The following is a 25,504-nucleotide window of genomic DNA, read 5'->3' on the forward strand; positions in this document are numbered from 1 at the left end:
GCGGATAGGTAAGAGTGAAACTAAACAAGGAAATTCCCACTAAGCTACAATGTGGAGGAGAGGAATTGGAGAAGGATGATTTGGTTGAAGAGAGGATAAGGAGGGATAATGCATTACAGAGAATATTATTCTGGTCTTCCATTAAAGCTGTTTTGGTGCTGTGCAAGGGATGGAAACCTGATTGGTGGGATTCAAACAGGGAGTTGTGGGAGAGATGACCACGGATCTGAGCAGAGACAGCACATTTGAGCTGAAGGACAAGGGGAAAATATCTAACTAACTGGTCATGTCATGAGATGACCTGCCGTTGTCAAACTCTGTCATGTTATGGTCACTGTTTGTGAGATGCTCCCTTGTGCCCTTACTAACTCTGACTTGAAACTAGCCAGTTTATATGTGGTTCATTAAAGTCTTCTGGAGGCTGTAGCGCACCTCTAGTATTAGCCTAGATCTTTTTGTATTCGAGATGTATAGCTTGATATACCTATCAATTCGTCCAATGAAAAGCGACGAGTTAAGAAAGTAACTATAGGTTTTTATTGACTAAATAACAGAGCCCACCCTCGTGGGTGATCGGATCCAAGAAGGAGGAATACCAGCCAGTCGACCACCTTTATACCTGGGCAGGTAGGTGGAGCCATGGGCGGAGTCGGCAGTGGTCAGCCCAGGTATAGCAGCGTGACAAGAGGCGACCTCGTACAGTGATACAACAATGTGAACAGTGATAACTATAGGGAAACGATCTAACAGTGATAACTATAGTGCAACGATAGTGAACGGTAAAAGTGGTTTACCACATTCACCCCTTGTTTAGATTTGAGTCCGGCGGGGTGAAGTGTACTACCAGTTCTGGTATGTCAGTCTGTCCGGAGGCCTCATAAGCCTGTCTGATCGTCGCAGCGGCGGTGTTGCGTTCTCCGGTGTTAATGCTGGCGTCTGCGAGGTAGGCGAAGGCTCTTGGGGTTCCGGCGTACCGTCTACCTGGGCTGGAATTGGGGGGGGGGGTGGGGGGGGGGTAGCGGTGGTGTCTCCGGAGTGCCCGAGGGTGCGAGGTCTCGTAAGGAGACTGTGTCCTCCCGCCCGTCTGGGTATGCCACGTAGGCGTACTGGGGGTTGGCGTGCAGGAGGTTCACCCTCTCGACCAGGGGGTCCGTTTTATGGGCCCTCACGTGCTTTCGCAGCAAGACAGGCCCCGGAGAGGTCAGCCAGGTTGGTAGCGTGGTTCCCGTAGTCGACTTCCTGGGGAAAACAAACATTCGTTCATGGGGGGTGGCGTTAATGGCAGTGCAAAGTAGTGACCGGGTGGAATGCAGCGCCGCCGGGAGGACCTCCTGCCAGCGAGAGGTTGGGAGGCCCTTAGACTTTAAGGCTAAGAGGACGGCCTTCCATACCGTCGCGTTCTCTCTTTCCACCTGGCCGTTCCCTCGGGGGTTGTAGCTGGTGGTCCTGCTAGTGGCGATGCCTCTCGCTAGTAGGAACTGACGGAGTTCCTCGCTCATGAAGGAGGCGCCCCGGTCACTATGTATATAGTTTGGGAACCCGAACAAGGCAAAGAGGTCGTTCAGGCATTTAACGACCGTGGTGCTGGTCATGTCTGGGCAGGGGAAGGCAAAGGGGAAACGGGAGTACTCATCAACAATGTTGAGGAAGTACACATTACGGTCAGAGGACGGGAGGGGCCCCTTAAAATCGATGCTCAAGCGCTCGAAGGGGCGGGTGGCCTTGATCAGGCTTGCTCTGTCCGGCCTAAAGAAGTGCGGTTTGCACTCGGCACAGGTCTGGCAGTTCCTGGTCATGGTCCTGACCTCCTCGATGGAGTAGGTCAGGTTGCGGGCCTTAATGAAGTGGTAAAGCCTGGTGACCCCGGGGTGGCAGAGGTCATTGTGGAGGGTCTGAAGTCTATCAATTTGCGCGCTGGCGCATGTAATTCGCGATAGAGCGTTAGGTGGATAGCTCGATTCTCCACCTCAAGATCTTGTCGTTCTTGATTTTACCCCTCAGCTTGTTATTAAACATAAAAGCGACCGACCGCTGGTCGGTGAGGAGGGTAAATCGCTTGCCTGCGAGGTAATGCCTCCAGCGGCGTACCGCCTCCACAATCGCCTGGGCCTCCTTCTCGACCGAAGAGTGTCGGATCTCAGGGCCCTGTAGGGTCCTTGAGAAGAAGGCCACCGGTCTCCCCTCCTGGTTGAGGGTAGCGGCTAGGGCGAAGTCGGATGCATCGCTCTCCACTTGGAAGGGGATGGACTCATCCACTGCGTGCATAGTGGCCTTAGCAATGTCTCCCCTGATGAGGGAGAAGGCCGTGCGCGCTTCTTCCGTAAGGGGGAAGGAGGTGGACTTCATGAGGGGTCTGGCTTTGTCCGCATAATTCGGCACCCATTGGGCATAGTAGGCGAAGAGCCCCAGGGTTCTCTTCAGCGCCTTTGGACAGTGGGGAAGGGGTAGCTCCATGAGGGGACGCATTCTTTCGGGATCGGGGCCGATGATTCCGTTCTCTACTACGCAGCCGAGGATGGCAAGGCGCGAGGTGTTAAACACACATTTCTCCTTATTGTAGGTGAGGTTCAGCCGTTGGGCCGTACGGAGGAATCTTTCCAGATTAGCGTCATGGTCTTGCCGGTCGCGGCCGCAGATGGTGACGTTATCTAGATAGGGGAACGTGGCTTGCAGCCCGTTCTGGTCAACCATCCGGTCCATCTCCCTTTGGAAGACCGAAACCCCGTTGGTGACGCCGAAGGGGACCCTAAGGAAGTGGTAGAGGCGGCCATTCGCCTCGAAGGCGGTATACTGGCGGTCCTCGGGGCGGATAGGGAGTTGGTGGTAGGCCGACTTAAGGTCGATGGTAGAGAATACCCGGTATTGAGCAATCTGATTGACCATATCAGATATGCGGGGAAGGGGGTATGCGTCCAGCTGGGTGTACCGGTTTATGGTTTGGCTGTAGTCAATGACCAGGCGGTTTTTATTGCCGGTCTTAACAACTACAACCTGGGCACGCCAGGGGCTGCTGCTCCCCTCGATGATGCCCTCCTTCAGGAGACGCTGCACCTCAGAGCTAATGAAAGCTCTGTCCCCGGAGCTGTACCGCCTGCTCTTGGTAGCGACGGGTTTGCAGTCGGGGGTGAGGTTAGCGAACAGGGAAGGTGGCGGGACCTTGAGGGTGGATAGGCCGCAGGTGTTACGCGGTGGGCGATTTAAAGGCTGCTGGTTGTCGACTGTGAGCGGGGGGAGGGGTCCACCGTATGCTAGAGTGACGCTTTGGAGGTGGGATTGAAAATCCAGCCCTAGTAGGACGGCAGCGCATAGCTGGGGCAGGACGAGGAGTTTAAAGTTTTTATACTCCGTGCCCTTAACCGACAGGGTCACAACACAGTAGCCGCTGATGTCTGTGGCGTGGGACCTCGATGCCATCGAGATCTGGTTGCGCGTTGGCTGGACAGTGAGGGAGTAGTGGCTCACCGTGTCTGGATGTATGAAGCTCTCCGTGCTTCCGCTGTCGAACAGGCAGGTCGTGGCGTGGCCGTCTACTTTGATGTCCATCATTGACTTGGACAGCTGATGCGGGCGAGCTTGGTCTAGTGTGACGGAGGCTAGTGTGTGGCTGAGCGGGTCGCTGTAGTCTGTAGGTGAAGCGGTCGTCAGGTCTGGAGGTAAGGTGGCGGTCGAGCGTGGTGGGTAAAATGGAGGCGCCCACGAGGTGGGGCAAAATGGTGGAGAAGATGGCTGCCCCCACAACCCACATGAGGCACTGCTGGCGTCGGTTGCCTGGATCAAAGATGGCCGCCCCCATTGCTCATCTGTGGCCTTGATAGAAGATGGCCGCCCCCACAGTTCGCATGAGGCACTGCTGGCCTCTGCTGCTCTCCCTCTGCAGGCCTTCGCGAAGTGGCCTTTCTTCAGGCAGCTGGAGCACGTCGCGCTTTTGGCTGGGCAGCGCGACCTCGGGTGTTTCGCCTGCCCACAGAAGAAGCAGCCGGCGGCCCGGTCGCGGGGGTCCGAAGTCGCAGCCGGTACCGGGGGTGGCGGTCCCGATCGGGTCCGGGACGCCGACGCTGAGGTAGGTCCCGGGGGCGGCGCTACGAGGGGTATTGCGGTCGGGGTCGGGCCCGAGTCCCAGAGTCGCGAACTGTACCTGGAATACACCTCGAGGTCCCGCTGGGTCACTTCTAGGGAGTAGGCCAAGGCTGCAGCTGTGTTCAGGTCGAGGTCCTTTGATTCCAGCAGTCTCTGCCGTGAGTAGTCGGACCGAAGGCCTTTCACGAAGGCATCACGGATGTTATCTTCAGTGTTTTCTGCAGCCGATACTGCTTTAAAGTCACAGTCCCTGCCGAGTGTTCGTAGCGCCCGTAAAAATTCAGCTACAGACTCTCCTGGCTGTTGCGGGCGGGATCTTAGGAGGTGTCTGGCATACATGGAATTTACCGGGCTCCGGTACTGCTGTTTCAGTAGGTTGATAGCGGCCTCGTAAGTAGTAATGTCCTGGATGAGTGCGTATACTTTAGGGCTCGCTTGGGCGGTCAGAACTCTCAGTTTGGATCTCTGAGGGACGCCGGATTCTTCCAGGTAGGATTCGAAGCAGCACAGCCAGTGTTTGAAGTCGAGGGCTGCGTTTGTTGCTTGTGGGTTTAGATCCAGGTACGGTGGTTTGAGGGCTCGCAACCAAGCCGGCTGTTGTAGCTGGGCGTCTGGCTGGTCGTTTGGCTGCTCCGTTGACTGGTTGTTTGGCTGCTCAAGTGACGACATTTTAAAATTTAGTCAATAAAATTGATATACCTATCAATTCGTCCAATGAAAAGCGACGAGTTAAGAAAGTAACTATAGGTTTTTATTGATTAAATAACAGAGCCCACCCTCGTGGGTGATCGGATCCAAGAAGGAGGAATACCAGCCAGTCGACCACCTTTATACCTGGGCAGGTAGGTGGAGCCATGGGCGGAGTCGGCAGTGGTCAGCCCAGGTATAGCAGCGTGACAAGAGGCGACCTCGTACAGTGATACAACAATGTGAACAGTGATAACTATAGGGAAACGATCTAACAGTGATAACTATAGTGTAACGATAGTGAACGGTAAAAGTGGTTTACCACATAGCTCATTTTTGTAGCTTGCCTCCTCCCACAAGATCAACGACTTCTTCATTTATCATCCAGATGCCCCTGACAAATAGGGCTACAGCACCTTCTTTCCTGCTCAGTCTAGACACTCTATACTGTTGAATGTTAAACCCATTTCCACCATATAGACTAGCCACAATTATGCTAGTTCCATGTCATTATAGTGCCCTACTGCAACCAAAGCCTCCAGTTCTGGCATCAGTGAAAGTGTAATCAGAACATAAGAATTAGGAGCAGGAGTAGGCCATACGGCCCCGTGAGGCTGCTCCATCATTCAATAAGATTATGGCTGATCATCGACCTTAACTCCACTTTCCTGCCCGATCTCCATATCCCTTGATTCCCCTGGAGTCCAAAAGTCTATCTTCTCAGCCTTGAATATACTCAAAGACTCAGCATTCACAGCCTTTTGGGGCAGAGAATTCCAAAGATTCTCAACCCTCTGAGTGAAGAAATTCCTCCTCCATCTCGGTCTTAAATGGCCTACCCCTTATCCTGAGACTATGCTCCCTAGTTCTAGACACTCAAGCCAGGGGAAACAACGTCTCAACATCTACCCTGTCAATCCCCTTCAGATTGTTTCAATGAGATCACCTCTCATTCTTCTAAACTCGAGAGTATAGGCCCATTCTACACAATCTCTCATCATGGGACAGCCCTCTCATCCCAGGAATCAATCTAGTGAACCTTTGTTGCACCACCTCCAAGGCAAGTATATCCATCCTTCCTTAGATAAGGAGACCAAAACTGTGCACAGTACTCCAGGTGTGATCTCACCAAGGCCCTGTACAATTGTAGCAAGACTTCCTTACTCTTATACTCCAACCCCCTTGCTATAAAGGCCAACATGCCATTTGACTTCCTTATTACTTGCTGTACCTGCATGCTAGCTTTCTGTGTTTCTTGCACGAGGACACCCAAATCTCTCTGAGCACCAACATGAAAGTTTCTCACCATTTTAAAAAATATTCTGTTTTTCTATTCTTCCTACCAAAGTGAATAACTTCACATTTCCCTACACTATACTCCATCTGCCACCTTACTGCCTGCTCACTTGGTCTATCTATTTCCCTTTGCAACTTATTGAATGCCTTTTGGAAATCCAAATATACTACATCCACTGGTTCCCCTTTATCGACCCTGCTGGTTACATCCTCAAAAACGCGAATTAATTTGTCAAACACGATTTCCCTTTCATAAAACCATGTTGACTCTGCCTAATCATGTTATGATTTTCTAATGTAATGTATGCCAGAGACTGTCCCTGATCTTGTGCAACTCTGGCCATGTTTGATGTAGTGCCAATTGGAAGGCAGGGAAACTTCCATAATGGCTCTTGGCTCTGAGCCTCCACCATCATGGAGGATTGCTGATCCCTCCACCATTCCCTATGTAGGAGCAAAAAAGCACAGAGTGATTTTACGCTTTTATATTCGGCTGCCCGTGTCCTAACCCGCACCAAGTCCCACTCATCCATCTCCCCTGTGCTCACTGACCTACATTAGCTCCCGGTTAAGCAATGCCCCGATTTCAAAATTCTCATCCTTGTTTTCAAATCCCTCCATGGCCTCACCCCTCCCTATCTCTGTAACCTCTTTCAGCTCTACAACCACCCCCCCCCCCCCCCCCGCCCCCCGAGATATCTGCGCTCCTCTAATTCTGGCCTCTTGAGCATCCTTGATTATAATTGCTCAACCTTAGGTGGTCATGGCTTCAGCTACCAAGGCCCTGAGCTCTGGAATTCCCTCCCTAAACCTCTCCGCCTCCCTACCTCTCTTTTGTCCTTTAGGACACTCCTTAAAATCTACCTCTTTGACCAAGCTTTTGGTCGCCTACCCTAATTTCTTCTTATGTGGCTCGGTGTCAAATTTTTGTCTTGCAATACTCCTGTGAAGTGCCTTAGGACGCTTTACTACATTAAAGGTGCTATATAAATACAAGTTGTTGTTATAATAATTTTTACTCATTTAATTTGGGGGAATGCCTTTTTATCTCCAAGGTCTAATTTTATATTTAACTTAATGTACTGTTTTTCTTAAAGAAACTTCAGACACAAAGCATGGCTTTATGAAGAAAACAATAGTTTATTATACAACATCTTAGGTTCATGCACGATTTAGTATTGCTTTAACAACAAGTAAAGAACACCTTCTGAATTTTCAAAATACATAACCTTTTGCAAATCAAATGTTTTATCTTAGACTAACCCCTTAATGAAAGTCTATATACGTATGGTTGGCTCAGGCTTGTCGAGATTCTCTGAATATCTTGATGGTCACAATTGTTGTGTAGCATGGCTTTCACTTGTAGTCTGGTCAGCCATGCAGAAGCAACCTGTAAATCTGCATCAAGGCACGAAACTGTGAGGGAGAGAGTAGTTATGGAGCCAGGTGAGGAGGCGCCAACAGGAAACAAAAGGCAAGACTGGAGCAGCAAAGTGGTGGAGCAGTGATTCACACACTGACTCCTGCTTGAGTCTTTAAAAGTCTCTTTAATTTTGAGCCACACTTCTGGGACAGTGGTTTGTCAACCTTAGGCTTCTTAACATACAACTCCAAGATTGATAGACAGTCCATTTGCTTTCTCTTAGCGCCTCTGACGTAATCAGGTTAAGTAGACAGGTGTTCAGCCAATCTTCAGCTGGCATGGAGTCGAGTTCTTGATATGGTGATCTGTGCTTCTCTGTGTGGTCTTTAAAAATGGGTAATTTAACAATCCCTTTACTAATTTTTCCTTCAGCCTGCTGGAGCCGATTTTACATCAAACTATCATTTATCAGATGTACAGTCAGAAGTGCCACTTTCTACCAGAAGAGGAGCACAGAGGGCAATATTATAAACACATGCTCACAGGGCGAGTAGTAGTACAAAAGGAGACCATGAAATGCACACAGCAAGCAAATAAAGGAAGAGATATTTCTATTAAACAGCCTGCTTCAGTACTTTATATTGCATCTATTTCTGATTAGCTATAGGGCAGCAGTAAACTCACTTTTGGGTTCTAGGTTATTTTAGTAGGTGACTAGGTATAACAGGCAGCACGGTGGCATAGTGGTTAGCACTGTTGCCTCACAACTCCAGGGACCCGGGTTCGAATCCGGCCTCAGGTGACTGTCTGTGTGGAGTTTGCACATTCTCCCCGTGTTTGCGTGGGTTTCCTCCGGGTGCTCCGGTTTCCTCCCACAGTCCAAAGATGTGCAGGTTAGGTTGATTGGCTATGATAAAATTGACCCTTAGTGTTAGGGGGATTAAATACGTGGGGTTACGGGGATAGGGTGGGATATGTGTTGGTGTAGGGATTACGGGGATTGGGGGTGGGATATGTGTCGGTGCAGGCTCGATGGGCCGAAATGGCCTCTATCTGCACTGTGAGGTTTCTGTGATTTCTGTGATTCTGTGATATCAAGCAGACCAATATGTAACATTCTCCTTGGCAAAGAAGATTTCCTTAACTGAAATAAATGGCAATAAGATTATCCTGAACCTTCTATGTGTCAGCTGTGGCTCAGTGGGTAGCTCCCTCGCTCCTGAGTCAGAAGGTTGTGGGTTGAAGTTCCACTCCAGAGACTTGAGTACAATAATCCAGGCTGACACTCCCAGTGCAGTGCTGAGGGAGTGCTGCACTGTCAGAGATGCCATTTTTCGGATGAGATGTTAAACCGAGGCCCCGTCTCTGCTCTCGGGTGGACGTAAAAGATCCCATGGCACGATATCAAAGAAGAGCAGGGGAGTTATCCTCAGTGTCCCGGCCAGTATTTATCCGTCAACCAACATAACAAAAACAGATTATCTGGTCATTGTGGGAGCTTGCTGTGTGCAAACTGGCTGCCGCGTTTCCTACATTACAACAGTGACTACACTTCAAAAAAGTATTTAATTGCTGTAAAGCACTTTGGGACGCCCAGTGGTCATGAAAGGCGCTATAGAAATGCAAGTCTTTCTTTCATTCCCTAACTGAAAGGATTTTGAAATCATCATGAGACCAATTTTGCTGTGCTGCTGCTGTGTTTGATAGAGACCTTGGCCACGATTTTATCATTGGTGGTGGGGTGGGTGCGGGTCAGGTGGTCGGTGGGTCCCGGTCCCGCCTCTGCTTTCAGCCAGTAAAAAATTGCGATTTTGCCCTAATTGGGCAATTGATTCCCTGCGTGTGCGCTCCCCTGGCCAGTTACTGTTTTGGGTCTGGAACTCGCCTCTGCTGATGTCTGTGAGCCAGCTCCATTTTAAGGGGCCCATGCAGCCTTGGTTCATTCTCTTATTTTTTGCTTCTGGATTGTCTACTCTGCTGACTACTGCTGACATGGCAACCTCAAGGGTGAAGGCCTCACCTCGATTTGCTGATGACTCCCTCCATGATCTTGTGGAGGGAGTCAGAGGTCAAAAGGAGGTACTCTTCCCATCCTCTGGGAGGAAGAAGCCACCACAGCAGACCAAAGCTGTGTGGCTGCAAATTGCTCAGGAGGTCAGCTCGAGATCGATGTGCATTCGAACCTAGGTGCAGTGCTGAAAAAGGTTCAATGACCTGGTCCACTCAGGGAAAGTGAGTATAACATCACCATTATCCTCAACCTGCTCCCCATCTCCTCTCATCACCAGCACTCTGCATTGTCAAGCTACTCTTCCACATCCCACTTTACCCTTACATCCCTTGCATCCTTACCCATCCTTCTCTCTCTCTGTACACAATCACTTCACTATTCGACTATGCTGCCCTCACACTCGCTATCACTGTTATGCAATGGCTACAACTAACAATGCACAGGGAGGGCCCTTGGTATTGGCACCTCACTCCATCTTTATCTCCTTCTAAGCATCTATGCTATGGCTTCTCTACGCTCACTCCATCATTCTCACTCAAACTTCACTTGTCTCCCTCATTGCAGGAAAAGAGAGCCCACAATAAGAGGGAGAGGGCTAGGACAGGAGGAGGGCCACCTTCAATTGTCCATTTGACCAATTCTGAGGAAGCTGCCCTCGAAATAAGCGGAGGTGATGAGCATCTGGAAGTGGGGGACGGTCAGACGGGCACAGCAGAACAAGCTGGTGACAGAATAGATTTTCATCTCTCATTTACATTGCATAAGTGACTGATATGGCATCTGATGCGCATACAGATTGACTTATGACGATCTGCACTATTCCATGTGCATGCTATGTTAATATCACATGTGCAACTCATGCCTTTACTCCACCACAGGACCATCGACAGCCCCCCCTCCCCACTGTCCAGGAGGAAGAGCTGGAGCCAGAAGACTCCTCAGAGGAACCTGCAACCTCTAAGGGCGCAGCGTCAGCAGAATTAAGCGCACCCAGCACCAGCGCAGATACGCACACCTCAGTGGGACCTCTGGGAGATAGAGTAGTGTTGTCACCTGGTGTATCACATCTCACAAGTGAGCATTAGCAGATGGTGGAGACAGGGACAGGAGTGGAGAGTCATAGAGTAATACAGCACGGATAGAGGCCCTTCGGCCCATCGTGTCCGTGCCGGCCATCAAGCCCTGTCTAATCTAATCCCATATTCCAGCATTTGGCCCGTAGCCTTGTATGCTATGGCATTTCAAGTGCTCATCCAAATGCTTCTTAAATGTTGTGAGGGTTTCTGCCTCCACAACCCTTTCAGGCAGTGAGTTCCAGACTCCAACCACCCTCTGGGTGAAAAAGTTCTTTCTCAAATCCCCTCTAAACCTCCTGCCCTTTACCTTGAATCTATGCCCCCTAGTTATTGACCCCTCTACTAAGGGAAAAAGCTCCTCAGCATCCATCCTATCTATGCCCCTCATAATTTTGTACACCTCAATGATGTCCCCCCTCAGCCTCCTCTGCTCCAAGGAAAACAAACCCAATCTGCCCAGTCTCTCTTCATAGCCGAAGCGCTCCAGCCCTGGTAACATCCTGGTGAACCTCCTCTGCACCCTCTCTAACGCGATCACATCCTTCCTGTAGTGTGGCGACCAGAACTGCACACAGTATTCCAGCTGTGGCCTAACCAGTGTTTTATACAGCTCCATCATAACCTCCTTGCTCTTATATTCAATGCCTCGGCTAATGAAGGCAAGTATCCCATATGCCTTTTTTACCACCTTATCCACCTGTTCCGCCGCCTTCAGGGACCTGTGTACTTGCACACCCAGATCCCTCTGAGTCCTCGTCGGAGGCCGCAGGGCACTCCCAGCTCTGCTCAGCTGCATGTGGACCCTGTGCCTCCAGGTCCATCCAGAAAAAGAGCGGTGCTGGAACTCCAGGGACAGGTGCAGGAGTCTCTGGCAGGTTTTGTCTCCAGGGTTACTGCGAGTATGGAGAGGATGGAGGAGTCCATGTCTAACATGAGCACTGCCTTTGTGGAGGCAATGGCGCATCAATACACCACCACGGATAGGATGGCAACCTCCGTGGAAAGGCTGGCTACGGTCATGGAGGAAATGAGTCGCCAGAGTCAGGAAAACATGGTGAATGTTCAGAATAGATTGACATCTCTGGAGGAGCAATGGGCAGCTATTGAGCAGAGAAACCAGAGCTTCATGGAAGTCCTCAGCAGTAGGACTGCCAGTGCAGAGACGGGTCCTCATGGTCCCCCTGATGTGCAGCAAGGTGCTGTCTAGCCACTTGCTAGCACTGAAGTGGGGCTGACCCATAAGAGGGATGTTGGTGGCAGGCAACAAGAAAGTGGGGGCTCCTCTCCAAACGCTCACACTCCCATGCCACTGCGGAGCCCTTGGTCAGAGCCCCACCAGAGTCCTCATCCAACTGAGATGGGCGTCTCAGCCCCTGCACAGACGCAGGAGGAGCAGACTGTTGACGAGCCTTCACAGGCTCACAAACCCAGAGGACGCTCGCCAAAGGTGTCAAGCAGGAGCAGCATGAAAGTGAGCAAGGTGCCTCCACATCTGCTGAAGCCACAGGGGAAGCACCACGTAGAAGCACGCGTAAGAGGAAGATAAAGCACAAGGTAGTCACTTGGGTGTTCTGTTCTGTTGTCTTTTGTTTTCTTCAATATTTGACATTGTAATCCTCTTGTGAATGGATTAAACAGAAGTGATGGCAAACAGTTGATGTTCTGGCCTATGTGTTCTGGGAAATGGAAGTTCTATATTGAGGGCTCAGGGCATTTGTAATGATGGTGGTGAGAGTGATAGGAACCCACAGGTTCTTGTACATTGTGTATGGTGTGATAAGAAGGTGCCAGCCACATTTGTTTGATTTGTCTACTTAAGCGAATCTGGCAAAGATCAGTGCATCCCTTGCATCACGGGCAGCAATGTGCTCACGTGCTGCTGGAGCTAGGTCTTCCTCCTCCTCCTCGTCATCTGAGGAGGCTATGTGCTGAGCCACTTGTTCCTCAGGCAGCTGCAAGCCACGATGCTGTGCGCTGTTGTGCAGCGCACAGCAGATCACAACAATTCTGGAGACCCTGGCTGCTGAATACTGTACGGCATCATCAGCCACGTCTTCAGGGGATAGCCCTTGTCTCCAAGTAGCCACCCGGAAAGTTGGTTTGGTGGATTGAAGAGCAGAGGCACACTAGACTGCCGCAGGATGAACGAGTCATGACAACTGCCAGGGTACTTCGTGCAAACATGCAAAATGTCATTCCTGTGGTTACACACCAGCTGCACGTTGAGGGAGTGGAAGCCCTTGCGGTTGACAAAAACAGCTGGGTTGTGATGGGATGCCCTAAGGGCCACGTGTGCAGCCTACGACGCCCTGCACCCTTGGCAAGCCTACCATATTTGCAATGCCAACCGCACGCACGGTTACACTTGCTTGATCCGTCGAGAAGTGGATGTAATTGTGTGCCTTGGCAAAGAGGGCATCGGTTACCTGTGTGATGCAAGTGTGTGCGGCCGAATGGGAGATTCTGCTGATGAGCCCTGGAAGGACCCTGAAGCAAAAAAATTGAGGGCGGTGGTGACTTTGACAGCCACTGGTAAGGGGTGTCCACCCACTCCTCTGGGCTCCAGGTGTTGGTGCAGCATTGCGCAGATGTCACCGACTACCTCTTGCGAAAGCCTCAGCCTCCTTTGGCACTGCTGCTCAGTCATGTTGAGGAAGGTCATCCTCGGCCTGTAAACCCTGTGTTGGGGGTATCTCCTGCGGTGACGTGCAGCCCTGCGCTGACACCTTCTGCTCTGTGCACCATCAGGTGGCTGAGCAGGAGGTTGGTGCTCCTGCTGTTAGTGCTGCTGTTGTGCCTGGTTCTGCTGCTGCCACGGCTGCTCGACTTCTGAATCTGAGGACCAGGATGAAAGGAAATAAATGGTTCCCATGCTGCTGGTAGATATCTCCGTTGAAGAAGCGCTCGGTCAATGTGGGGAGAGGGTTTCCCCAGGAGGTCACAGTGGAGATGGATCTCAGCTTCACCACTTCCAAGATCAGTAGACCTGCAAAAAGTTCTCCATGACCTGAAAAAACAAAGTTCTGTCATCTGTAAGTCAGCCATGTTAGAGCTCCGTTTTTATGCTGGAGCTGCGGCTGTCAAGAAGGCAGCCACTTGTGAACCCGACACAATTAGCTGGCGTGGTTTGGGAATGGCGTGGAACACGCAGAAAAAGTGGTAAAATGTAAAACAGCTGTCAAAACAAGCAGTTAACTGCCTTAAGTGCCAAGCGGCGGGACCGAACGGGAGTCTGTGAGCCCACCTTTGGCAAAGTTGCACGGAGACGGGTTGACGGCGGGATCGGAATCCGCTGTCATTTATTTCAATTTTACCACCTGACCTGCCTCCAGACTCTCCCCCTGAGCGCCGGCAAAATTGCGGCCCTTGTTTCCTTTGCAGCAGTCAATGGGCAGGACCTAAAGGCCTGCAAGCGCCGTAAATATACAGAAACTGCAACTGGCCCAGTTATTCGACTCTCTAATTAATGAGACCATTTGGTATTTTTCACCTCCGCCTCTCCCCGCCCAACAGCTTTCGAAAGCTGTTTCCAATGAGGGAAAGAAGCATTGAAGAGTTGAAAACTCCATCCCCAGCAAAATGAACGTTGAACATACAGCATGGTAACTTACGGGTATAAACATTTCACCCACTTTGAGATCAAGTTTGCAGATGAATGTCTTTTAGATTTTGAATTTTGCATTTAGATGGTTTATACTGGCATTTTGATGCAGGTTGAGTTCTGTGCTCCTTTCTATACCTGTAAAAAGTATTCAGTATAAATTGGATATAAACCATTGCAGAGATTTATGTACAAGGATATTGACAAGTTGAACACTGAAAAACCATTTACCATACCTCCTCATTGTCATTCTTGGAATGTGAATGTGAATAGACAGATCACACAGAGGGTGGTTGTGGTAAACCACTGTATTGTATATTGCCACCTCTGGGTGGCGCTGTGTATGGAGGCATGCCTCAGCTGACTCCACCCACCACTGTGTGGGTTTCGTTCAGACTTGTTCAGTCACTCACGAAGAAGCATGGTCTCTTCTTAGCTAATAAAAGCCTTATTCATCTCTTCTTTCGACTCATCATCTCTTCTTCGACTCATCACCTTTTATGAAGTAATTGATAAGCGTATCAATTTTATTAGCTAAAAGTTAAATGGCGACACCTGAGGAGCAACAACAGCAACGGATACAGCAGACATTGCTGAGAGCCCTCAGACCACCACGCCTGGACCTCGACCCTCAAGATGTGGGTGCATCAGCCAAGTTTGAACACTGGCTGAGCTGCTTTGAATCCTTCCTCGCAATCTCACAGGTTACAGAGGAGGATCACAAACTGAAAATTTTGACCGCCCAGGTGAGCCATCAAGTATATATGCTAATCCGGGACTCTAATACGTACGTGGCGGCCCTCGAGCTACTAAAAGGGCAATATACGCGCCCAGTGAACACAATTTACGCCCGACACCTCTTGGGATCCCGCAGGCAGCAACCGGGAGAATCGGTAGGGGCATTTGCACGGGCGCTACTGACACTCTGCAGAGACTGCGATTGTAAAGCGGTAACGGCTGTGGAGCACGCGCAGGGACTCGCCTGTGATGCCTTCGTCAGGGGCCTCCAGTCAGACCACACCCGGCAGAGACTGCTAGAAAGCAAGGAACCCGACCTGAAGACGGCCATTGCCCTTGCGCTCTCGTTAGAGGAGGCCCACCGAAACCTCGAGGCATACCCCCGTAACGGCGCCGAGACATGGCAATCGAAACCGTGGGACACGGGACCGCCGCCCCCGGCACCAACCGCTGCAGCGACCCAACCGAGACAGCAGCCTCCGGTAAGAACTGCTTCGATGCCCAGTAACCAGGCCCAAAAATGCTATTTCTGTGGCCAGTTAAAACATCCCAGAGCGCACTGCCCAGCTAAGACAGCTACCTGCTCGGGCTGCGGGAAGAAAGGCCATTACGCTAACGCCTGCAAGGGGAAGCCAGCCAGCAGCGCAGCGTGCGGGCCGTGGGAGCAGCCATCTTATCCGCCATTTTGTGTACCCCCGGCCGCATGGCATCCGCCGCCATCGTATCCAACGCACTCAACCGCCATTTCGGCACCGGAACCGACCACCGTCTCGGCGGATGACTATAGTGACTCACTAAGCCACATACTGGCCTCTGTGACGCTGGATCAAGGCCACCATCCAATCACCATCTATCCAGCTCCATGATGGATATCGCGGTAAACGGCCGCGCCACCAGTTGCCTGATCGACAGCGGGAGCACAGAGAGTTTCGTCCACCCCGACACGGTACGTAGCCACTCCCTCACGATTCTGCCAACGCACCATCGCATTTCTATGGCGTCCAAGTCCCAGTCAATGGACATCAGCGGCTACTGTGTGGTGACCCTGTCAGTAGGGGGCACTGAATATCAAAAATTTAAACTGCTAGTCCTGCCCCGTCTTTGCGCTGCCGTCCTGCTAGGGTTGGATTTTCAGTGCCACCTTAAGAGTGTCACACTAGCATACGGTGGACCCCTCCCCCCACTCACAGTCTGCAACCAACAACTTTTAAATCGCCCGCTGCAAACCACCTGCAGCCTTTCCACATTAAAAGTACCCCCCCCTCCCCTGTTCGCTAACCTCACCCGCGACTGTAAACCCATCACTACCAAAAGCAGGCGGTACAGTGCCGGGGACAGAGCTTTTATCAGCTCTGAGGTGGAGCGGCTCTTGAAGGAGGGCATTATCGAAGGTAGCACTAGCCCCTGGCGAGCCCAGGTTGTAGTCGTTAAAACCACTGCAAAACGCCGCATGGTAATCGACTACAGCCAAACCATAAACCGGTACACCCAGCTGGACGCGTACCCCCTCCCTCGCATATCTGATATGGTCAATCAGATTGCGCAATACAAAGTATTCTCCACCATCGACCTTAAGTCAGCGTACCACCAGCTGCCCATCCGCCATGAGGACCGCCAGTATACTGCCTTCGAGGCAAACGGCCGCCTCTACCACTTCCTTAGGGTCCCCTTCGGCGTCACCAACGGGGTTTCGGTCTTCCAAAGGGAGATGGACCGAATGGTTGACCAGAACGCGCTGCGGGCAACCTTCCCCTATTTGGATAACGTCACCATCTGCGGCCACGACCAGCAGGACCACGACGTTAATCTAGCAAATTTCCTCCGTACGGCCCAACGGCTGAACCTAACGTACAATAAGGAAAAATGTATGTTTCACACCAAGCGCCTGGCCATCCTCGGCTGCGTGGTGGAGAACGGAGTCATCGGGCCCGACCCCGACAGAATGCGCCCCCTAATGGAGCTACCCCTTCCCCACTGCCAAAAAGCACTGAAGAGATGCCTGGGGTTTTTCTCCTACGCCCAGTGGGTGCCCCTCTATGCAGACAAAGCCAGGCCCCTCATCAAAGCCACCTCCTTCCCCCTGACACCAGAGGCGTGTGCAGCCTTCACTCTTATCAAGAACGATATCGCGAAGGCCGCAATGCACGCGGTGGATGAGTCCATCCCCTTCCAAGTGGAGAGCGATGCCTCCGACTTCGCCCTAGCCGCGACCCTTAACCAGGCGGGCAGACCCGTGGCCTTTTTCTCAAGGACCCTCCAGGGCCCCGAGACGAGACACTCCTCCGTCGAAAAGGAGGCCCAGGCTATTGTAGAAGCGGTGCGTCACTGGAGGCATTACCTGGCCGGGAAACGATTTACCCTGCTCACTGACCAGCGTTCAGTAGCTTTTATGTTTAATAATAAGCAGAGGGGTAAAATCAAGAACGACAAGATCTTGAGGTGGAGAATCGAACTCTCCACCTACAATTATGATATCTTGTATCGGCCAGGGAAACTCAATGAGCCCCCAGATGCCCTATCACGTGGTACATGCGCCAACGCGCAGAGTGATAGGCTGCAGTCCCTCCACAATGACCTCTGCCACCCGGGGGTCACCAGGTTTTTCCATTTTATCAAATCCCGTAACCTGCCCTACTCCATCGAGGAGGTCAGGACCATGACCAAGAGCTGCCAAATCTGCGCCGAGTGCAAACCGCACTTCTATAGGCCGGACAGAGCAAGCCTGATCAAGGCCACCCGCCCCTTCGAACGCCTGAGCGTCGATTTTAAAGGGCCCCTCCCCTCCGCTGACCGCAATGTGTACTTCCTCAACATAGTTGATGAGTACTCCCGTTTCCCCTTTGCCATCCCTTGCCCAGACATGACCAGTACCACGGTCATCAAGTGTCTGAATGACATCTTCGCTCTGTTCGGGTTCCCCAGCTATATACATAGCGACAGGGGCTCATCGTTCATGAGCGACGAACTTCGGCAGTACCTGCTAACAAGAGGTATCGCCACGAGCAGGACCACCAGTTACAACCCCCGGGGGAACGGCCAGGTGGAAAGGGAGAACGCGACGGTTTGGAAGGCAGTCCTCTTAGCACTAAAATCTAAGGGCCTTCCGACCTCCCGCTGGCAGGAGGTCCTCCCTGCAGCGCTTCACTCCATTCGGTCACTGCTTTGTACTGCCACTAATGCGACCCCTCATGAGAAAATGTTCGTTTTCCCCCGGAAGTCTACATCGGGAACCTCGCTACCGGCATGGTTGACTTCTCCTGGGCCCGTCCTACTGCGGAGGCACGTGAGGACGCATAAAACGGACCCCCTGGTCGAGCGGGTGCACCTCCTACACGCCAACCCCCAGTATGCCTGGGTGACATACCCAGACGGGCGGGAGGACACGGTCTCCATACGAGATCTCGCACCCTCGGGTACCCCTGAATTACCACCGTTATCCCCCTTACCACCGTTATCCCCCTTACCACTGTTATCCCCCACCACCCCTCCCAACCCAACCCCTGCAGACGGCATGCCAAAGCCCCAGGAATCTTCGCCAACCACCCAGACACCAGACCCGACGTCGGATGCTGCAACACCACCGCCGCCACCACGACGATCAGGACGTCAGACAAGGCCTCCTGATAGACTTAACTTGTAGTACCCTTCACCCCGCCGGACTTCACATTAAACAAGGGGTGAATGTGGTAAACCACTGTATTGTATATTGCCACCTCTGGGTGGCGCTGTGTATGGAGGCATGCCTCAGCTGACTCCACCCACCACTGTGTGGGTTTCGTTCAGACTTGTTCAGTCACTCACGAAGAAGCATGGTCTCTTCTTAGCTAATAAAAGCCTTATTCATCTCTTCTTTCGACTCATCATCTCTTCTTCGACTCATCACCTTTTATGAAGTAATTGATAAGCGTATCAGTGGTGAATGTTTGGAATGGACTGCTTAGGGACGCGATCGAGGCTGATAATATCAGTAATTTAAAAGGAAGTTGGCCAAGTATTTAGTGAGAAAATCAATTGTGTGATACAGTGAACTACATATTGTACTTCTGAACTCTGGGACCGGGAAGGTGATCTTTTACGGTCCTTTCATATTCTGATGATGTCTAAATAACAGAACTGGAGGGATCAGTATTTAAAACTGGAGTGACAGGTCAGCAAGCTTTAAGCTCTAGATGAGCTCTTTTCAAGCTTCTGAGCTTTTGCTGCACCCCCTGCTTCCCATGGTGTATTGCGGGATCCATTCCGCTTTGTCTCCATAAAAAGAGAGAGAATATTTCAAGTCATTTTCAGACTGATGATGTAGGGAGCACCATGACCACACTGGAACTACAAAGGGGAATACCATCTGAACACACGGGTTTTGTGCTGGAATGTGGATCAGTAACTGGATTGACAAGTGTTTTCTTGAGTTTAAAATATTTGTAGAATAATTTCCATGGCTAGATGCTGTAGCCATTAATAGTTATGTTAGACCAGTGCTGAATTTTAAATCTACTTGTAGAATGTGCAAGATCATACAGAGAACCGAAAGCCTGTGAAGAACATTCCGTTGTCTAATAAACTCCCTAATGTCATTTGGAAATAAGATATGTATTATATAGATAATTATTTTCAGCTCTGTACACTGTTAGTGCTGTCATATGCAGTTCTTTTTTAGCCCAGTATCTAGTTTACCCTTGACATTTCATTGTAATATTGTTAGAGTAGGGAAACTATTGTTTTCTTTTATTCATTTATGGGATGTGGGCGTCGCTGGCAAGACCAGCATTTATTGCCCATCTATAATTGCCCTTGAGAAGGTGGTGGTGAGCTGCCGCCTTGAACCGCTGCAGTCCGTGTGGTGAAGATACTCCCACAGTGCTGTTGGGGAGGAAGTTCCAGGATTTTACCCAGTGACAACGAAGGAATGGCGATATATTTCCAAGTCAGGGTGGTGTGTGACTTGGAGGGGAACTTGGAGGTGATGGTGTTTCCATGCGCCTGTTGCCCTTGGCAGGTGCTGCCTAGGTATTCCTATACAAACATTTCCAAGAACCTTTCCAAGTATCTGGGTCAGAATTACATTGCACTCCCTCTGCTTTATTGTTGTGAAGGTATATGAGAGGTTTTCTTGTTTGGCATTATTTTTTTGATTCTAGCCCTGTTCTCTTGGTTGCATTGCCCTCCTGTGATAGAAAGCAAGCAAGTGCTTTAGACTGATGGACTTTTACTACTGCCGTGAGGACTCTATCAGTTTTATGGTGCTGTGAAACCATAAATGCTGCACTTTGAGCGTTTGGCATTGTATAAATCCTATATTTTGTAATAATTTGTGTGCATTGAATTCCATAGTAAGTATTTTATGATTACATACAAACTACAAGGACTGGGTGGTGCTAAACTGGTTAGTTTTCTCTGTCCTTTCACCTCTGAATCTGGTTTGAATCCATCCCAGAGTGACAGAATTAAAGTTGTTCTGTCAATTGCAAGAAATTTAAGTAAAATATGTTCTGATAGTCTCAACCCATTATCTCATGCTGTGGGGATGCTGCACAAAACCGCCTATATTTTAACCTAAATTCGATCATTTCCAATTAGACCACAAGGATGCTAACTGGAATGTTACAATGGTGTACGTGGGTGTTCTTATTTGGTTGGATTTAGGGTGCATATTGGGAACATTCGCCTGCATCCAAACTAGCATGCAACTTCTTAATGGCTAATAGAAGAGGAAAAAGTGTTCCATTTGGTATTCCTCAGTTTAATGAATATGAACCAAGTAGACACCTTGAAAAGACAAAAGAAACAGCTAATAAGATGTTTGTACTGGAGACTAGAATATGTTTTGCATTTTGTCACCCATTGTTAACAGCTTCATTATTCGGTATAGCACAGACCATGTGGAGAGCAGGAGGTTCCTGTATGGCCCAAAACACCTTCGCAGTTACCGTAAGGCACTCTCGACCCTTTTCCATTTTCTGCACCAGCCATCCTGTGGCATATCAACAGGAAAAATTGGAGGATTCTGTTTTTGATTTCTACCCTAAACACTAGAGGATTTTAAAAAGGTGGGATAGATGGAACCTGTCTTTTTAATGGGCTTTATTTGTCTCAACCTTTTCTAAAATTCAAGTTGCTGCTGCCAAAAACCTAACCAGGTTCCACTGATTAATTTGCAACAGTAAGATGAACCAAGCAACTGCAAACCGAGCCACTTACTTGTCCGTTTCTATCCCAGGTCCTGTCCACATAGTTGGTGAAACCACCCTGTGACACTTGTCGTGTTACCATTAGTCTGTTACCCTGATTGTTTCCCTGATATGGCCTCCACCTTCGTGCCCTTAAGTCCAAGGGATGCAGATTTGAACATTTATGGCACACAACTGGTTTAGCCATTCATCGCCAGATCTGGCTGGACCGCATCAAGTGCTATCTGATCCTGCTCTCCTCTGCCAAAACTGCTCACTGCTCAGGATCATCCTGGAATGCAAAAATAACCCCTGGCTTTTTTCTCCACTACCAACCATCTCCTTAAACCCCTCTCCCCTGTCCCCTCCCACCCTCATCTCCAACAAGTGCGAGGAGCTCATGGACATTTGTCTTTATGATTGAGACCATCTGTTCAGCTGCCTCTGCCACATCCCTCCCTTCCCCTAACCCCACATCTTTTTCTAGTTTCTCTCATATCTCCCTTCATGCCCTCTTCAAGCTCATCTTGTCCATGAGACTCACCACCTGCTCTCTCAACTGCTGACTCCCAACTTCCCTTTCTGGTCCCCATGCTAACTCATATTGCAAACGGTTCCATCTCTTCAGGTACTGTGCCCTCCAATGTTCCTTGTAAGCTGTGTGGCCATGCAGCGCTCCAGGGAACCCGCGCGGCCACGCAGCGCTCCAGGGAACCCGCGCAGCCAGCTTTTCAATGTAAAAACCGCACATGCATGGTATTTTGAATGGCATTCACAGCCCCTTAAAGGGGCCGCGCAGGGCCAAAAAGGATTACCGGGAGCATTAGTCCCCGCCCCTTCAAATCTGTCATTATCACCCCCTCAAAAAAAACACCCTTGACCCTTCTGTCCTTGCAAACTCCCTCTTTCCTCTCATGTCCTTGAACGTGTTTTCATCTTCCAAATCTGTGCCCATCTTTCCCACAACTTCATGTTTGAAACTGTCCAATCAGGCTTTTGCCCCTCCCACAGCACTGAAATGACATCCTATGTGACTGTGACCATGGTAAACTATCCCCCCTCATCCTTCTCGACCTGTCTGCAGCCTTTTGAGATGGTTGACCACACCATCCTCCTCCAACCACTCTCTTCCATTGTCCAGCTGAGTGGGACTGCCCTCGCCTAGTTCACATTCTTGCCTATACAGTCGTAGCCGCAGAATCTCCTGCAATAGCTTCTCTTCCCGACTATCTCCTGAAGTCCCCTAAGAATCTATCCTTGGCCCTCTCCTGTTTCTCATCTAATTGCTGCCCATCGATGAAATCATCTGAAAACACGTCCAGTTCCACATGTACTCTGATGAAATCCAGCTCTACTTCACCACCACCTCTCGACCCCACCATTGATTCTGTGTTGTCAGACTGCTTGCCTAACATCCAGTCCTGGATGAGCAGAAATTTCTCCAATTAAACATTGGCAAGACCTAAGCCATTGTCTTCAGCCCCCACCACAAACTACATTCCCAGGCCACTGATTCCATCCCCCTTTCCACTGTTTCAGGCTGAACCAGGCTGTTTGCAAACTCGGCATCCTATTTGCCCCTGAGCTAAGGTTACGACCCCATATCCTCTCTATCACCAAGACTTCCACCTCCATAATATCGTCCGTCTCCACCCCTGCCTCAGCTCATCTGCTGCTGAAACCCTTATCCATACTTTTGTTACCTCCATACTTGACTATTCCAACGCTCTGCTGGCTGGCCTCTCCTACCTGTCACTCTCCATAAACTTAAGCTCATCAAAAACTCTGCTGCCCCTGTTCTAACTCGCACCAAGTCCCGTTCATTTATCACACTGTAGCTCGCTGACCTACATTAGCTCCCAGTCCTTGAACGCCTCCATTTTAAAATTCTCATCCTCGTGATCAAATCCCTCCACTGCTCTCTATCTCTGTAACCTCTTCCAGCCTTACAACCAGTGGTCCCTCTCTTTTTTTCATGTGCGGTCCTTTTAACTGGCTGCGGAGCCCATTCAAATTTTCGCGCATGCGTAGTTTCTTCCATGTAAAAGCCGGTGAGCAGCCTACGCAGGACCTCTAGACCGCTGCATGGCTGCACAACCCTCCAAGAACACTGCACTCCTCCAGCTCTGGCCTCTTGTCCATCGCCCACTTATTTCAGCCCACCATTGGCGGCCGTGCCTTCAGGTGTCTAGGCCCTAAGCTCTGGAATTCGCTCCCTAAACTTCTCCACCTCTTTCTCCCCCTTAAAACCGACCTCTTTAACCAAGCTTTTGGTCACCTGTCCTAATATCTCCTTCTTGGGCTCGGTGTTAATTTTTGTTTGATTATGCTCCTGTGAAATGCCTTGGGACGTTTATAAAGGCACTATATAAATGCAAGTTGTTCTAAAAGGAGCAATTAAACAAAAAGGCATATGAAATGGGAACAAGCACATGAAAATTTGGTGCTGAATTATGCCAGACAAGAAAAAAGACTACAATCCTATTCTGGTTTAGACTGGACAATAGACCCCAATGTTTAAATAAATATTTTAACCTACTTTTAGATTGCTATCTTTTGTTTAAGTGAAAATTGCATTGTAAATAAAAAAGAATACTTGCTTTTAGATCAGCAGATATATAATAAGTTAAATTGATTTAAAAAGTTATCAGGATTACCTCTTCATTTTAAGTTCCCTGAATGGGATGTTGCAAAGTTAATGTATGTTGGCTTTTGGTCTGAATATTGCATTCTGGGGATGGAAGGGGGGACAAATAGTGGACTTCTCTAATGGCTCTGCTGGTTCAGGTAGCCATACAGACCAGGAACATCCCAAGCTCAATTCCTGATCGATGAGGGAAAGAGAAGGGGAGAAAATGGGCAGAAGAGGAAGGAGATGCATAAAATTGTTTATGATCTTTTATCATATCTCTAAGAATACTCATTTTCTGATTGGCCATTCTATCAAACTCCATTAAGGATACCTCAGCACAATTTGAGGATTTTTTTATTATTCGTTCCTGGGATCTGGGCGTCGCTGGCATTTATTGCCCATCCCTAGTTGCCCTTGAGAAGGTGGTGGTGAGCCACTGCAGTCCGTGTGATGAAGCTACTCCCACAGTGCTGACTTTGTCGTAGTGGTTTGTTACAACTGAGTGGCTTGCTCGGCCATTTCAGAGGGCAGTTAAGAGTCAACCACATTGCTGAGTCTGGAGTCACATATAGGCCAGACTGGGTAAGGATGGCAGATAAAGGACATTAGTGAACCAGATGGGTTTTTATGACACCATTACTGATACTAGATACTAGCTCTTTTATTCCAGATTTATTTAATTAACTGAATTTAAATTCTCCAGCTGCCATGGTTGGGATTATGAACTCATGTCGCCAGATCATTAGTCCAGGCCTCTGGATTACTAGTCCAGTAACGTAACCACTATGTTGGTGTTCCCTCAGCTTCATGAGGATGCCCCCATATGAAGGGTATTGGAGACCACAAGTCATGCAAACTCTTTTGCATCCAGCCTTCTCTTGCATATTCCAGCTCCTCATAGACCCAGTCTTTCTGGCACCAGAAACATCCCTGTGCTCACATATTATAACCTATATAGCCTTAATAAAAATCTTCAAAGAAGGAAGAAAAACATAACTTTAACTACTTAAAAAAGAGCAAAATCGCTGCGTGGAAGAAGTTTCGGTCAGAATGTTGGCACTGCGGCTGCAAATGCACTGTAATTCTTTTCCTTGGGTGGTGACCCCAGCAACACACAATAAGGTTGAATGATAACCTATGTATCCTGGAGTGAAGACTGAGCCCTTAATCCACCAACCTATCCTTCATTTCCACTATATTAGCACTTTCATGTCATTGTTATGAGACACCAACTAATTGCCATACATTGTGAAAATATTAATTAAGAAAACTGGACATTATATCATGGAACACTTTTGAAATTGTGCAATTCAATGCCCAGAAGAAATGGTCTGAAAATAAATTATTGGACTGCCCCACAGCGCCCCCCCCCCCTAAAAAGGCAATGGTTTTAAGATGAATAAAATGAAATTTGAATGATTTCAGATTTGTGATTTTGTGAACCTTTCCCTGCTAGTGCCAGGGGAGTATGTTATCGTCCTCTCCTCCTGCTATCAGACTGTAACCTCCTCCAGCCAGCATGTGCACAACCTCCAGTTCTGTTGCCATTAACAGCTGTGCAACAAGCTTCTGTGCAGTCTCTGGCATGCGGTGCAGTGTGCACCAGCAAAGAAGGTCAGCTGATCGGAGCAGATATTTATTCAGTGGAAACTGTTTGCTTTGCAGGGCCGAGCATCTGTATATCTTCTTTGTGCAGTGGTCTCCAGACATGTACGGCGATGAAACTGGAGAGTCGGTGAAGGAGCCAGGATTCATGGTTGTAGCAAAGAATGAGGAGTCTGAAATGAAGGAGGATTCCATCAATGAATCAGTGCTGAAAGACTGGGAGGTAAGGCTATTCTGGGGCTAATCCCTGTCTT

The 25,504-nt window shown here is 49.6% G+C and overlaps 2 protein-coding genes across 5 annotated transcripts in view; both read left to right on the top strand.

Moving 5' to 3' along the window:
* Positions 1-25,504, top strand: part of LOC147115098 (ras-related protein Ral-A) — a 520,495-nt gene that overhangs the window by 295,041 nt on the left and 199,950 nt on the right. The gene's annotated exons all lie outside the window — the stretch shown is intronic.
* The window catches only part of LOC147115100 (oxidation resistance protein 1-like), a 50,723-nt gene that overhangs the window by 23,181 nt on the left and 2,038 nt on the right, over positions 1-25,504 (top strand). The window contains exon 4 of the mRNA XM_085993378.1: positions 25,311-25,473. Coding sequence (XP_085849504.1) covers positions 25,311-25,473 — 163 coding nt within the window. The remainder of the gene's footprint in view (positions 1-25,310; positions 25,474-25,504) is intronic.

Source organism: Somniosus microcephalus, chromosome 7, assembly GCF_052327205.1.
Source record: "Somniosus microcephalus isolate GS21.2 chromosome 7, FLI_Smic_1.0, whole genome shotgun sequence".
NCBI classification, from domain to species: domain Eukaryota; kingdom Metazoa; phylum Chordata; class Chondrichthyes; order Squaliformes; family Somniosidae; genus Somniosus; species Somniosus microcephalus.